The sequence below is a fragment of the Azolla caroliniana genome, unplaced genomic scaffold (assembly GCF_043228905.1).
Source record: "Azolla caroliniana isolate FFs.n. ecotype wild unplaced genomic scaffold, voAzoCaro1.0.p SCAF_4, whole genome shotgun sequence".
In the NCBI taxonomy this organism is placed as follows: domain Eukaryota; kingdom Viridiplantae; phylum Streptophyta; class Polypodiopsida; order Salviniales; family Salviniaceae; genus Azolla; species Azolla caroliniana.
In genome coordinates, this window is record NW_028230439.1 from 23,416,136 (window position 1) to 23,431,681 (window position 15,546).

The 15,546-nt window shown below is 35.9% G+C and overlaps 2 protein-coding genes across 4 annotated transcripts; one reads left to right on the forward strand and one right to left on the reverse strand.

The window, feature by feature from the left end:
* Nucleotides 1–674: 674 nt before the first annotated feature.
* LOC147865497 (beta-galactosidase-like) lies at nucleotides 675–9,290 on the reverse strand. Of its 3 annotated transcripts, XM_087318324.1 has the most exons (19): nucleotides 8,991–9,285; nucleotides 8,110–8,205; nucleotides 7,825–7,937; nucleotides 7,660–7,726; nucleotides 7,481–7,573; nucleotides 7,217–7,360; nucleotides 7,059–7,147; nucleotides 5,932–6,037; nucleotides 5,719–5,806; nucleotides 5,434–5,552; nucleotides 4,576–4,740; nucleotides 4,264–4,499; nucleotides 4,080–4,171; nucleotides 3,877–3,986; nucleotides 3,679–3,786; nucleotides 2,206–2,316; nucleotides 1,912–2,123; nucleotides 1,376–1,712; nucleotides 675–1,288 (listed from the first exon to the last, which is right to left on the reverse strand). In XM_087318324.1, exons 1-19 carry the CDS (start codon nucleotides 9,180–9,182, stop codon nucleotides 1,154–1,156), a joined length of 2,613 nt encoding a protein of 870 aa, XP_087174450.1. In that variant the 5' UTR covers nucleotides 9,183–9,285; the 3' UTR covers nucleotides 675–1,153. The 3 variants fall into 3 exon arrangements, with proteins under 3 accessions (XP_087174450.1, XP_087174451.1, XP_087174452.1); XM_087318325.1 differs by lacking the exon at nucleotides 4,576–4,740 and having other exon boundaries at nucleotides 8,991–9,286; XM_087318326.1 differs by lacking the exons at nucleotides 675–1,288; nucleotides 1,376–1,712 and having other exon boundaries at nucleotides 1,986–2,123; nucleotides 2,213–2,316; nucleotides 8,991–9,290.
* Nucleotides 9,291–10,967: 1,677 nt separating this feature from the next.
* Nucleotides 10,968–14,275, forward strand: LOC147865498 (S-adenosyl-L-methionine-dependent methyltransferases superfamily protein). Its single transcript, XM_087318328.1, has 9 exons — nucleotides 10,968–11,141; nucleotides 11,259–11,325; nucleotides 11,432–11,497; nucleotides 12,590–12,683; nucleotides 12,775–12,900; nucleotides 13,044–13,144; nucleotides 13,401–13,475; nucleotides 13,574–13,666; nucleotides 13,761–14,275. The coding sequence occupies exons 1-9, from the start codon at nucleotides 11,131–11,133 to the stop codon at nucleotides 14,112–14,114; spliced, it is 987 nt and encodes a 328-aa protein (XP_087174454.1). The 5' UTR covers nucleotides 10,968–11,130; the 3' UTR covers nucleotides 14,115–14,275.
* The last annotated feature ends 1,271 nt before the right edge of the window (nucleotides 14,276–15,546 follow it).

Below are 15,546 nucleotides of genomic sequence, written 5' to 3' on the forward strand. Positions count from 1 at the left end.
TCCTTTTCCTTATATCTAATAGTGTGCTAAGATTAAGCTAAGTTGGCTAATTACAGGGAATGTATCTCATCGAGAAATTTCTTTGCAATTGACTTTTTTATCAGTACTTTTTCTTTAGTCTTTTCGTTTTTCCTTGAGATGTTTGTTAGAGGCTTTACTCTTTTGGCTTGCACCTAATCTTATGCTCAATTTGTTGCAGCAACATGATAGAGAATCAGGCTTCATAAGCAGGGAGAATTAGAGTATTACTACTGCCAAAATAGTTACAAGAGGACTATCAACAAGTGGAAGTTTTTGGGAACCTGCCATTGATGTTGCTTGGCACTCAAATCTAGAAGTTGCTTGCTTACTCTGGTTTGACAATTGAGAATCTAGGCTATACAAGTGTGTTTTGTGAGTTTTTTTCATCTATAGGCAAAGACGTTTTAGGATCTTGATGTGTAGAAAGCAAAAAATTGTATGTTACTTTATGGGCTTTGGGATTGTATGCATACATTCAACTTTAAAGCTTGGCATCAAGGCAATGTTTTTTTCACATTAGTTGCTTAATCATTACTTGAGGGCATTCAAATTGTTTCCACCTTGCATCCCATTATATTAATCTAATTAACAGAGCGGTGATTTTGATCATAACCCATGCAATGCTCATGTTTCTAAAAACGGAGGTATTCCAATGATTAAAAGAGATCACCTTATTGTCATTAGGCCCTTTTTAACATGGAAGATGGCATCCATGTTAAACAAATTGTCCAAATGCTGCATCAAATAGTATGATTAGAATTAAATCTTCTTGTTTAAGGAAGGTGATTAATTTGACCAATTGTGTTCATTGCTTATCTGACATTCAACATAATCATTTGCATCTTGTCCTTGGTACCCCTCTCACCCCTTTGTACCATCAAGAGATTGTATAATCCCCATCCCATCACATCAAGGATACAGAACTTTTATACCCATGGTTCATGTATCTTTTGCCAAACCATCATTCCTCATTGATAAGTTATCAACTTGGTGGTATCAACCCTATTCGTGGTAAACCATTGATAATATCCCTTGTTTTTACAAAACTGTTTTGAGAGTAAGACATTTGAGTATTCTGCTCCAACTGGTAAGGTTTTCAGTATTCCGGGCCTTGAATATTTTAGCATCATGTTTAGACAATCTTTTCAGATGAACCATTTGAACATTCCGCTTCAACTGCTAAAGTTTTCACTACTCCTGGGCATGGATCTTCTCCAAAGATCTCTACTGAAACAACCACAGAACATCCTTCTCTTCCTATGCATGCCTGTTTCAAGATTTCCCTTTTCTTCAAAGACATGGAAAGGAATATATGCTAAAAAAGAGGGACAAAACATAATGTTAGACTTCTGACCTGTTCTATTGTGTGCATGGATCTTAGTGCATGGCAATTCCCTTTGTGGAAATGTCCACATTTTCCTGAAGGTGTTCCAAAACTTGCAAATCTTATGGAAGAAATTCTCCGATCCTGTCCACAGTTGAGTCTTGCTTGTGGTTTGTAATAAGCATGAGGTTTCGTCTGCTCAATCAGCCAGACATCCACAGGGGGGAAATGCATTTCTGATACAGATGCACATATAGTAGGCATTGTGCTTATTCCAAAAGTAACCTCTGTGGGGTTGCCACCAATCTCCTCAAATAGAACTAAGGAATTTCCAGTTGGTTGTAACCAACCTCGTGGGACGTGATACCTGAAAGAACAAACAGACTTTAGAAGTCATCCAGGTGATAAAATGATTTGACAAAAGAATTTTTGCACAGAACAGGGCCATAGTTGTGTGTCATAACACATTCCTAAATGGGCTTTCCACATTTGTGTTTGTAGGGACATTCATTGTAAGAAAATCATTAATCACATACATAATCAGATATTCTCTTTTGAACACTTGCCATCTTTGGCTGGATTGGCCGCAGTTGATGTTGCACTTGGATTCATAGTAAGGTCCCCTATAGTCACACTTATCTGCGCAACCATGATGTGGGGCAAGATTGGCTGGCCAATATCGGCCAATACTTTTGCCATTGATCCATGCCTCGCCTTTTGTCATGCTTTGTAAGTCCAAAGCTACAGGTTCATCCATTATAGGAGCATCAAATGTCGTCTGCAATGATGAGGGTTGTAAAAACATGTTGTCAGAAGTCCGTGTGTGGGGAATAAGTATAATGGAGAACCATTGGACATACTTTGTACCAAGTCATTGGCGAATCTTGTAGAGACTTTGGTGCCGACTCCCAAATAGAGCTAGTGGATTCATCTTTAGAGAACAGTTTTAGCATCTCACCTTTCAACCCAATCTGCATTCTCATGACCATTGTATGATTTAAGAACACTATTATCCATAGCCATCGCTCTCCTCATTGAATTTTCTCTTCCAGTAAAAACAGCCATGCTCCATTAATAACTAGGTTGGATAAATAGAAGAGGTTCTTTCATACTACCTAGTAATTCTGGTCCTCATTAAAGTTAAATTTCCGGCCTCTATTTTTAAAGCACAGCAAGATGTCTTCCACCCATGATGAAACCCAGATTTGGTGTGTTCAGTGATATAACCACAAACACCACAGTTCTAACTGCGGAGTCAGAAAGTCGACTTTAAACTGTTACGTTCAGCATTGGTTGTACATCCATGTCAAACTATAAAATGGTTCAACAAATTCAAATTCGTCCTTATCATTATTTCCCTAATTAATCTGCAAAGGGATAGTTTTTACGTCCCAACTGTGCAACCTATCATTATTGAAATCTCAGGCCATTTCATACTAGATCAGGATATGCAAGTTTTGTATTATGAGGTTAATTCGTAAAGAACAACCATGAAGATATAAGTTGAAGTGGCTGAAAGCTCCCATCATTGAGGACACAATGTATCAATTCTCTTCCTACACATAGTAAATATGGAGGTTTTTGTGATGGCATTTACAGGATGCATATCCAAGAGATTATGCAGGAATATTACACACACATTCCCCTTTGAACTACTAATTTTTATCCATATAATAGTCCAACCATCGTGCATTCACATGTAAACTTCACATTTCTTGTCATCACTTTCCATTTATCAGGTTCTGAGTATAGTTATGGATGTATAAAACAACCTTCGTTTACAAGACTCTGGTATGTTTATTGCAGCGTTACTTTCAATCAAACACTTTGACCTATGTTTTTATTAACCGAGACTTATCATCATAGAGCACAGTCTATTTATTCATAAGTTTCAAAAATGTACACTCCAGGATATTCAATCTTACTAGTATCCATGGTAAACTTATTACCTAAGCAGACACTATCAGGACTTAAGCTGACTTTGACCTATGTTTTTATTAACCGAGACTTATCATCATAGAGCACAGTCTATTTATTCATAAGTTTCAAAAATGTACACTCCAGGATATTCAATCTTAGTAGTATCCATGGTAAACTTATTACCTAAGCAGACACTGTCAGGACTTAAGCTGATTAGCTAAGCAGACACTATCAGCACTTAAGCTGATTGGCTAAACAGACACTATCAGCACTTAAGCTGATAATCTACGCAGTCACCATATTAGTATCCATGGTAAGCTTATTACCTAAGCAGACACTATCAGGACTTAAGCTGATAATCTAACAGTCACTATTTTGTTACCTTAAAATTTGTATGTGATTGTGCAAAGTACCTGATACAGCCAGCTTTGTGAAGGCAACTCATGTATACTACCATTTATGTCTTTCAACTGAACTGTCATAACACCTGCACCCCAGGTGTCAAAAGAAACACCCACATTCTACAGCACCAAGAAAATATCAGATTATGTAACCAGAGAACCTTTCCCAGGTATCTTTAATCCACAGAACCTTTCCCAAAACATACAAACCTGGAGACCTACAGTCATACTCAATAGTGCTATCTCATTGTAACCATGATCTAGAAAGATTGGAGTCTCGAGTATAAAACTTGGGTGTGCAGCCTTCCCATGACCAGTTCCTGCATCCTTGACACAAAATGCCAACCCTACAATCAGAACCTATCACATTATGTCATCAAATAAAGATAATCAGAGGGTGCATCAAACATTACCTGCCAGTTTTTTGTTTACGAAAACATGTAATGCATGCCCTAAAGATTTCACTGAAAGAGTTGCCATGTGGGTATTTCCATCTTCATGAAAGCTATTTTCCCATCGAGTATATTAAAGTTTCAATTACAGTATAAATAAACTGAGAATAATGAATACCTCTATTTCTTAGAGCATGATACCTACCTTGTTATATACCAGAGATAATCAGTGGTATCCTTAGTTGTATTGATTTGCTCAGGAAAGTAAGATGGACTTCTGGAATGGACACCCCATAGACCAATGGGCTCTTTATAGAAATCCCATGCCAAGTGTGAGTACTTGAATTGTGACAGCAAGGGTGCACCATATTCATTAGGAGCTGGTATTGCAGGCACAGGATATATGTGTTTCATTACCACCACGGAAGTTTGTGAGTTTACCTGTGAATATGAGTTCTGACTGCTGTAAGTAGCTAAAACTCAAACCAGAACATTATGTTATAGCACAAGATATCACCTTTGCAGTATTATATACAACAGTTTTGCAGTCAGGAAAAATACTGACTGACCACGCAGGTAGATAATAGGATTTTCCATTATAAGTTACAGTCATGGAAATTTTTTCATCATAATTTGCAAGGAATGCAGCACATATATTTCCTCCATTGCTATATATATGACCCTGCGATGAAATAATCACTATTTTCAATTGATATCCAGATCCAAAGAAATGAAAATTCAAATAAAATCAAAACAAATATCCTTGTTTATTCTTTCAGATTTTACTGATACATTTTGTCTATATTCCCTGTGAACTGCTCAATTTCTCCTGGCATACACATGTAAGATATTTTCTTTTCCTTCATCTTCATTCTCACAATTTGTATTTCCCATTTCATGTATTGTAGGATAGATTTGCGGCTGTACTTCTAAAGATTTTGCGTTGCTAAGAATTTCATTCCTGCTTGAAATGGTTTGATTTTAGTGTTATAACAATGCAAAGGGGGGAAAGAAGCAAACAATCGAACCAATTGGCTCTTTCTTTGGTTAAAGAGGTGATTTCTTCTAGCTAACCACTTTCGTTTATCATCACCAGAAGCTGTGAGTTTCAGACTCGGTAAGTGTTACATATGTCGAATAATGGTTCGTGGGACAGAAAATTTTGGAAGACCTGGCATTATTCATTTCTTCAGTTGTAGTTCTGCGCTACACAATTTTGATTACTCTGTTTTTCTTGCTTCTAAACCTTTTATTTGAAAGAATGTTTATTTGTCCCAAAAAGTTAACCTTAACTGATGTATCCACTACCAAAGAAGAAGAATGAAGGTAAAAAAAACAAGCTGACCTCAATGTTCATACTTTTCTTAGCAACTACCTCTTGTTTAGGTCCATATGTAAAATTTTCAGCATTGCCCAGGACAAGAGCCGGCTCACACATTTTGATGGTCTCATGTAACTCTCTAAGATGGTCCCATTTTGGTAGTCTTGGGTTCCCTATCAGTATGAAATCAACATTAGCATATCTTTCCATCTTGAGAATTTGAATTAAAAACAAAGAAATCTTGCTATTAAACTACTTGATCAGGTAGCAACTGAGAAAGAGACAGATAGACAAGCAGTTTATATATTTAAAAAGTATAATAAAAGAAGGAAAGCAAACCATATTCATTTAATGGAGCATCATAGTCATAGCTTGTTGTAACGAAAGGTCCACCTGCTGTATGTCCAAAGTTGGTTCCTCCATGATACTGTAGTTCATCCATGAAGCTATTTATTGTTTACCATTTCAGTTTTTCCTATGGATTCATTGCAATACTAATAGTTCTACAGTCTACCAAGTTCCAACACTAAAAACTGCAACCGGAAACTATACCATATAATAGTTAAGGAAAACACCACCCAGCTGGTAGAAGCGAGCAACTGAAAATGCAAGATCCTCAACAGGGCGATGCGGCCGTGAGCCTCCAAATGATTGAAGCCTGTATTTACAAAAAACATCTGGAATAAATAAAGAATGCACTTTGAAAGTTTTGATGCTGATTATCTTTCTTGGTTTCAGAAAACACAAAGAAAGTAAGCTGGCATCTCATTCTTATGTTGATCAGTAAAATATTGTAATGGATCGTGAACAAGGCTGCAATTAGCCAAAGCAAAGGGAAACTTCTGATAGAGCAAAACGATAAGTGTTTATGGGTTAGAATACATATCCTCATCAAACCACATAGACTGCCAGTCATGAATACAAATAGAAAGAATTTATTTGTATTATTGGTGTGGTAATGGACAACCAAAGAAATTGAGATCCCCGCTTCTAAATAAATTTACAGATATTTATGCGTGAGCTCTTTGAAATCAACCAAAGAAATGCAGATCCCCACCTCAATTTATGCAGTATGCACAGACAGTTCTTGGCATCTATCTTTTCTCCCTAAGGAATATATTACACTAATGAGGATTCTGAATGATTGCTTCTTTTCACCATCATGTATAGAAAGATACTCATGTAACAATGCTGGTGATATGTATTGATAATGAGTCAAATCAATATCTTCTTATTTGATATAGAAGGATACTCAAACATAGATTTTCTTGGATATGCTTAAACATGGTAATACTCCATTCTTATGGACATGGATGAGCTTTTATTTAAGCTACATATAGAGAGGAGGAAACTGTGACATAGTAAAGGATGATTGATCTCCATACCTCAGAGCTAGCAGAAAGAAAATGACAAGTATGAAATGTGAAGGTGAAATCTCAAGAAGTAAGATAAAGCCTTATTCAAAAAAGATATCAAGCACATGATGTGTTGACCTTTTAGGTGAGAATGTCCACACTAGTAGTAAAATGAGAAGATGCAAAAATTCTTCAATGAGATGAGACTAACGCATAACATTCAACCGAATAGATAGAAGAGTTTATTATGGAAAATAAAGTAAGAACGTTCATTATCATATTCTTTACAACTTCAAAGTATGAGAAGTGTAAAGATGGGCCTACCATCCGCTCCAAGCTTCCGTGCATATTTTTGGTTTTTCAGCAGAGTTTGGGTAGAAGGAATCACAGTAGAAACCATTCCAAGTGTTAATCTGCAAGTAGAAGAGGAATCAAATGATAAAGAAAAAAAGCCATGACAGAGTAAACATGTGCAAACTCACAATTGGGGCTGGGGCATCTGATTGTTTGCACATGATCCAAGGTACACCTGTATCAAAAGCAAGCGCCATCTCTGCTGCCCAATGCATGTAACGCTTCCCAGGTTTGCCATAATGGTATTCAACAATGCCATATTCATTCTCGATCTTACACAGCACAACAATTAGTTAAGCTTCAATCAGTAACCTTCTTGTAAAGACAATGCTGTTTTTCTCATCAACCCAGCAGAAGTTTAAAAAAATGATACGGTGGAATTGCTCTACTACCTGAGATAATATGATAGGGCCACCTTGTGGATAATATAGATTCTTTTTCTTCATCATTCCTACAATTTCTGCTGTAAAATTCCACATTCTTTCCTGTATACACCACCAAATGTCTCGTTGCATACCTATTACCAATGAAATCAAAAGCAAAATTTTCTTTTGACAACAACAGTATGTACCTTAAAGGGTTCATTGTCATTGCGAAAGACAATCCCTGGAATAGAGTGAAGCCATACTGGGAATCCTCTGTGATACAAACATGTACATAGCACATAAACCATGTTCAAGGATATCATAAAAGGAAAATCACATAAAAAATGTATTAGTTAAGAGGAAAGACAAACCCATAGTTCCACTCAGCGCAGATGTAAGGTCCAATGCGCAGGCTAACAAATAATCCAGCTTCATGGATCAATTGTATGAAGTAGAATAGATCCAGTCTACCAGAAAAATCATACTGCAAAACAAAAGGGATGTCTTTCATTGCCAGCAATTAAGTGCAAATGATAGAAAAAATCCTTCATTTCATGAGAAATGATAAAAACTGAAATCTATGCATAAGATATGTTACAAAGTTCAAACAATACAGTTACAATAGCATTAGAGTTTGTTACATAGATGCTTCTTACAATTCCCTTTGTCGGTTCATGCAAGTTCCAGAACACATATGTTTGAATGACATCAAGTCCGCCATCTTTCGCTTTTGCTATGAGGTTTGGCCACATCTGCACCATTAAGCCTAAAAACAATAATTATCTTGGAGTGATAGGACCCCATTGTAAGCACAAATCCAGTATTTTCCCGAGCTCAATGTTCACTTTAAGCTGAAGATCCATGTTTAAATTCCAAGTACAAAATGTAAAGCAATATTGTATGCTGAGGGCAAATCCTAGTGCTTTAAGCTCATGAGAGTTGCATGACTTTTAACACTTTGATCTCTTAGAGATTATTAATATGAGGTTTTTTTTTTGCTTATAGGAATCATAGGTCGTGGTTTACTGAAAATGCTAGTGTATCATCATCATCATCTCTCTCATTGGAAAACACAAAATCCGTGACACTTTAGAAAACAAACTAATTCATCGTATCTTCTTCTTTGGTGTAAAATGGAGCATTGTATTATTGTATACACTGTAGTTATAGACTCACACAGGATCGTTTCAAACATATCTAACAACACCGCATTCGTTGCAAATATCGTGCTCGAGATAGATTGTGGGAAATATATATGTTGGAGCACTAAAAGCACTACTGATGACACAGAGAGTCCATAATAATCACACCCAACCCCCTTAGATTGATGGGTTTGCACCACTAGCATCCAAAGTCATAAATTTGAGATAACCCAAATTTGATCCATGCCATTGGCTCGCGACCCCTATCTCATAGATCCTATCTGGTTTCCCATGGATGTTCGAAATAAATTTATCCGTCTCTCTCGTTCTTCCGAACCTCATACTTGAACTCCAAAACCAATCATAAAATCTATGTCTCTCTTTCTCTCCCTTACCTCCGGTGTGCTCCTAGGATAGTGGATGGAGCCAGATATGAGAATCCGAGGTTTCCCATCGATGATGATAGCGCCATGATCATAACTTACATTTCGAGGACTATTATACAAGGAGTTAAGGATATTAAGAGCATTGGCCCTTCCACATCCAAGGGCACCAAGTGAAATGCAAAATGTGAGAAGGCCCAACATACTAATAAATAAGAAGAAGAATAGGATATGGGGGAGTACTAGACCTAAGGTAGCTCAATGTCACATAGAAATATATACCTAATTTCCATCCTTCTCTTTCTAATTCTCTCTTGCGTCTTGGCAATCTCTTTGGATGCAAGCAAAACTTGCATGGTGGTAACGATCTAAAGCTTTGCCACATTTCCAAGCAAATGTAAACCAATGGTTCCTTCACAAGAACAAAAGTTCAAATATATATATATATATATATGAATTTACTTGGGTACTTTTTGCAATATGTAATTGGACATGTTAAATTTCCATTCTTGTGCGTGTTGCTAGTAGAGTTCTAGGGAGTGTAACTCCATGCATGTCCACATCATATATTTACACATGCACGTCCGAGGGCACATGTCTTGTGACCCCTTTCTTGCACTAGCATCACCTTTCAGCCCTATTTGTAGTCGGGTTCTTCAGTAGCACCTCTACCCAGTTATGAGAGCATATCTCATCTCTTGCAAATATCATTGAGGCCCATCATCATTTAGTGTACATGCATCATTAGAACATTCTGATTTCAAGTCTCGAAGTGTTTGTTAATTGAGAACAAAATCTATTGGTGCTTTGACGTTAAAAATCAAGTTCTCATGAGTTTTGTGCACATGGTATTCATCGCGTGTATCATCTATATAATGACCCTAATTATTCAAGGTTGGCATATTAATCTTATAAAATGTTGATTTGGGTTTTGTTTGTTTGAAATCCAAATCACTTGGCATTCTTCTTATCTTGTGTCAATAAATTTGGATTCAATTTTAAGAAGGAATTCCATTGAAGATTGACAACCCATATAATTCAAGAATCTTATGTTAATTAATAAATGCTGAACAACAATAACGACAAATAGTGTACATCTTTCTGATTTTCTATGTGTATAATATTTTTTGTTGTAATGTTGGGGAATTTGCAGAAATATATTTTCAATATTAGCTTATTTGCAATAAATTAATCCAAATTAAAGCACAATGTGAAAGCATTCCCTTTGTGTAACATACTTTATATCTTATCGTAGTTAATAGGATATTTCGTAAATTGTTTGATCTATTCTCCCCCATCTCGAGAGGAGGTTTGCATTCCAATTTAATTGGATCTAACAAAGAGAAAGCTATAAGTCTCTTTGTCGATGTCCCTCGAAGTATGGAAATAGCATACTTTTATATTCATTAAGGTAATTTTTTTTTAAAGTAAGAAAGTTAAGGTAAAAAGTGTAAGAAAAGAACATAAGAATGTTTTGATAATTCGTTTGCATTCGTATGAAAAAGAATGCTTGCCAATACATTCAAGTATATTACGTACTATGCCTTAATCCATGCTCTTTGATTCCTCGTGTTCAAACATTGAACTCTATCTCATAAACTCACACGAGAAACACAATATAATTCCTCAAAACCTTGAACACTCTTTTGATAAATTCACATTCCTTGCAAGCAAAATCTATAGTAAACAATTGACAAACTTTTAACTAGCATCTCACCGGTTGACGCTCAAATATCAGGCATTGACCACCAAAAACTTAGGCTAGTATTGTCCAACAACATGAATTGAAGCTACGTAGTTTTTAGTAGCTTATAAATCTCAAAAGATTCTCACAAGAATAAGAGTATTATTTAATGTCGCCTCTTCATAACATTCCCATGTACCTTGTAAGTTGTAAGTATAACATACAAGTAGAACTATTATTTGTTTGTCTCCACATTTGTTGTTCTCACTGGGCAGGGGCATTGTGGTAATTTTAAGAAGCTTGTCAATTATGTACATATTTGAGAGAGTTAGCCTCCCAGAAGAAATAGCAGAGCAACAGAAACAGAACAGAACAGAACAGAACAGGACAGAGGAGGTCAGGTATCTTATCTTCGTTGCTCTGTTTTTGCTGATGCTGGATTTCTGAACACGTTATTTCAGCTCAGTCATGGATGACAGGTAGGGAACTCCTTTCTTCCCTGATTGTAGTATTATGTTATTTTCTTCTCATTTTTCATGTATCTTTTCCCTTCTTCTCCTTCTTCATCTTATGCCATCTCCGTTTTTTTTTCACAGGTTTAATACTCCCCACACCGACAAAATAGAACTCGATTTTCTCGGTTACAGGCTGCAGTTAGCTCAGGTTGTTGTTTTCCTTTTTCAGTTGCAATTTTTGTTTTTCAAAATAGATTTTGTTTTGTTATTGTGTTTCAAGGTTTTGATCTTACAGAGATTTTTTTTTTGTGTAGGATCCAAACTCTAGACATCTTGGTACCACTGTATGGGACTCATCCATGGTCTTGGTTAAGTTTTTGGTAAGTTAAAATGATATATCGTTTCAGTAAAATTTTGCATCTTCTGTCACATGAAATTACTTGTTAATTTGATATTTCTGGTTTCATGTATGACGGTGTATAGTCATGGTTTTCACACATAAACTTATGATACCACATATTGCTTTGAGAAAAAATTTCTTCTTTGGTCACATGGAAATTCTCATAAATGGTTGATTTTTGTGGTTCCATAATGACATTGCATAGTTTTGGATTTTTCTTGCTTATTTACTTTATTTATTTATTTTTGTTGCTTAGTTTTTTGTGCCAAGATTTGTCATGATTCATGGAAGTTAATTTTTTTTGAGAAAAGGTGGTAAACTATGCCCTTTCAGTTGCATGCAATGTTTCTGGTGGGACAAAAAATATGTAGAAAATGCTCCCTTCAGAAACTTAGGCAACATTTAGGTCTGCAACTTGAAAGGGCTTCTTCAAATTAATGACTATATACGCTCATTGTTTGACCATAATACTGCAATGCTTCTGTGGGTTTGTGTACAAGAGCACGTGTGCGGGCCTGTTGAAAGTCTCATAAGAATCTTTGTGATTTTGATATTACTGTTTTCAGTAACAGGGCTGTCTTATGGGTTTGTGTTTCCTAGGACTTGTGTTATGCTGGCTGAATAACTCTTCGTCTTGTATATTTTGTAATCTTTAATTGTAGTTGGAATAGCACGATAACCTTGTGGGTTCGTGTTTCCCAAAACTTGTCTTGTGCTAGGTTAAACTTGTCTCACCCATCAATAAAACTTCATTAAATAGCTATATTAGATTATGTCAACTTTCTACTAGCATATGTTTTAACTTAAAATAAGGCCTGTCTTGTGCATTGTGATGATTAAATCATACAATGTGATGAATCTTCTATTGATTTTGCCACGTCCATTTAAAAATGTCTTAAAATGAAATCAAAGTTGGTATACTTTTCAGTCAATCTGTAGTCTTCTTTAGTTGGGTTGCAAAGTTTGTTTTGGAAAGAATATTTTTTTTTGGCAATGTTATTTTTTCCTTTTGTGATGTGTTCTTCATTGTTATTGATGCTGCGGTTTGACCGTAGAAACATACATGATACAGGAACAGAACTGTAGGAAAGGAGAATTTAGTCATTCAAGATTAGCAGGCAAGAGAGTTATTGAAGTTGGGGCTGGATGTGGCCTTGCTGGCCTAGGTAGGCATTGCAAATGTGCACTCCTGTGCTACAAAATATCACAGAACTAACACAATGTGATTCAAGCTGAAACAACTTGCTAATTTTACAGGTATGGCATTATTAGGTTGTCATGTTGTAGCCACGGACCAAGTTGAGGTACTTCCTCTTCTAATGAGAAATCTTGAACGTAATATGTCACGAGCAAAGCATTCACCTTCTGAAAGTCCTTATATTGGTTTGTATCCAAGCTATCCATAATAAATTCTAAATAGAAAAATAACAAAATTTTTAAATTTTATGAAGAATATGGACGGTTCTTTGTATTCTTTGTATTTTTCAAAATTTATAAAATATGATGAAATAATATATATTGTTCAGGGGTGCTGGGCAGCACTGAAGTTGCAGAACTCAACTGGGGGGATACAGCACAAATCGAAGCATTAAATCCTCCCTTTGATTATATAATTGGGGCAGACATTGTAACAATTCCTTGTAGTATATTATGCTTATTGGTTAAATTCAAATTTGACATGATTGTGTCATTTGAAGTTAGATACATCTCCATTGTTCATCAATGTGTATGCGTTATATGTATACCCATAAACTTTATGCATGCACATATGCTTAGTGTGCAATATGTTTTTTTGTATATATGTACATGCATCCACACATAATGTTTTCATATGTATATTCCTCATATCTTCATTCATATGATTAGTGTACTCCAATGTGTAGGTATACAAGGAGCAGTTACTGGAGCCACTCTTGGAAACCTTTCTTGGTTTGGCAGGACCCAAAACCACTATATTGGTGTGAACCTGAGCTTCTTCACTGCTTCTGCAATCCTATCATCTACCGCCTTTTTCTGATCCTTTTACCTTGACATTGCATGTTTATGTATACACTAGCTCGCTAATGAGTACCGGTCGAGTGTTGTGCATGAGAGAATGTTACAACTATGGAAAGAGAATTTCCATATGAAAATCATTCCTAGATCGAAGGTGGTGTTTTCCATCCAGTGAGGATAAAAAAGATTTTCTCTTGTTCAGCATCATCATCAGAGAATATAATCAACATTTCTTTTACTTAATGCAGATGGATTCAAAATACCAGCACGAATACATCCAACTATTCTGCTTGAAGCTGAAAATGAAGTGCTCTGGTTTTCAAGAGATTGAAAGTAATGAAGAGGATGCCGAGATAACAGAAGAAAGTACCCTGTGTGGAAACATTGATATTACGACTTTTCCTTGTTCATCAGAGGATAGAAAAGAATCAAAGCTAAGTAATGTCCAATTGGGTGAACAAGATGTACGACAAGAACTTTCCAATGGAAATGCTATTCAAAACAATCCTGACCCAAATAATCTAAATGATAGTAAACTGAATGAGTGGGAGACAAGGAGATTAGGTTCTATGGCTGCAAGGCTGTTGCAAAATGCGTTGTAGACGTAAGCAGCATTTAGTATCTGCAATTAGATATTCAGAATCTGACATGGATTTTTCCCCGGAGGGCATTTGGCTTGATGCTTGATCTGACTGACACATGGATGTTTTGGTTCAAAGGAGAAAGTTATTGAACATATCCTGCGTAGTCCTGTTGCTCATTACTTCAGTTCTGGTTTAAAGAGTTACTATAATTGGCAATACAAGTGCATATAGCCTCCACACCCTTAATTGGTGAACAAGGTATATGTAATGAGATGTCAGATGTGTGTTTATGTTCTTGAATAATACTATTCCTTGCATTGTCAGATATGTCGATAATGCAATAGTTTGATGTGTACTCTAGTGAAACTGAGAAACATAATGGCAAAACACCAGGATGGTCAGTTTATTTCAATACGATATTATACTATTATCCACTTAGGAGTACGCCACGATCTCCTGCTTTAGGACCTTGTCTTTTGAAGTTCTCTTTCTTTGTTGATGTCAAGGTAGTTCTATGTTTCTGTATTCTCTTCCGTAAATAATCAACTTAAGAACAGAAGGGATGCCAATTTTAGGGTCAACGAGGTGTCAACATATTTCAGAGCAACCTAACTTTCTGGATATGAATCTAAGTTATAGTGAGTCCAAAATATTAAAGGAGATATTTTCTTGTGTGTATATGAGTTCTCTCTAATGTTGAGAATTCAGCTAAGTTGATAGTTCAATTTGGTGTCTTATTGCTCTCAAATGCTAGGTTCCTGGTTCCATTGATGGAATTCAATCACATTTTCTAGGAGTAATATTGGTTGTGGCTAAAAGCATTAAGAAAGTCAAAGCTAATGGCAAGCGGTTTCCAGTTAATCTCAAAACTTTAACGAAATTTGATATTCTTCTTCTAAATTCTAATCATAAATTTCAAGTAAAATATAGAGAATGATATGGAAGAGGTTTCTACCAGTCAATCAACCCAATAAATACGAATTGAATACATAGCAACCATTAGAGAAGGGTGAGACTATTTAAAATACAAAGCCTAAATGGGGTTAGCTATGAAATCCAACTTTTGTTGAGTACACAAATCCCTTCAAAAGGAATTATAAGGTCAAGTGAAAGGCACTAAGACAAATCTCGACTCAAATGAATTCACTTGAATTCCTACAAGTTTATTGTGTCATTCCTACAAGTTCTATGAGCTAGTGGAAAGTAATAACACTGGATTCTTACAAGTTTTTGAATCTACAAGCTAAACGATGTATTTTGGGGAATGACACAATAAACTCTTGCATTCTAATATATTGATATGCAACATGGCTTTCTGGGCATTTTGGAAAGACATTATGGAGTAGTTGGTTTTTCACCAACCACACGTAGGCAACCCAATATGGTCAGGAGACCATTTGATGGGGGATTAGACATTAAATGGTTTAACACCACTTTTACATGCACGTAC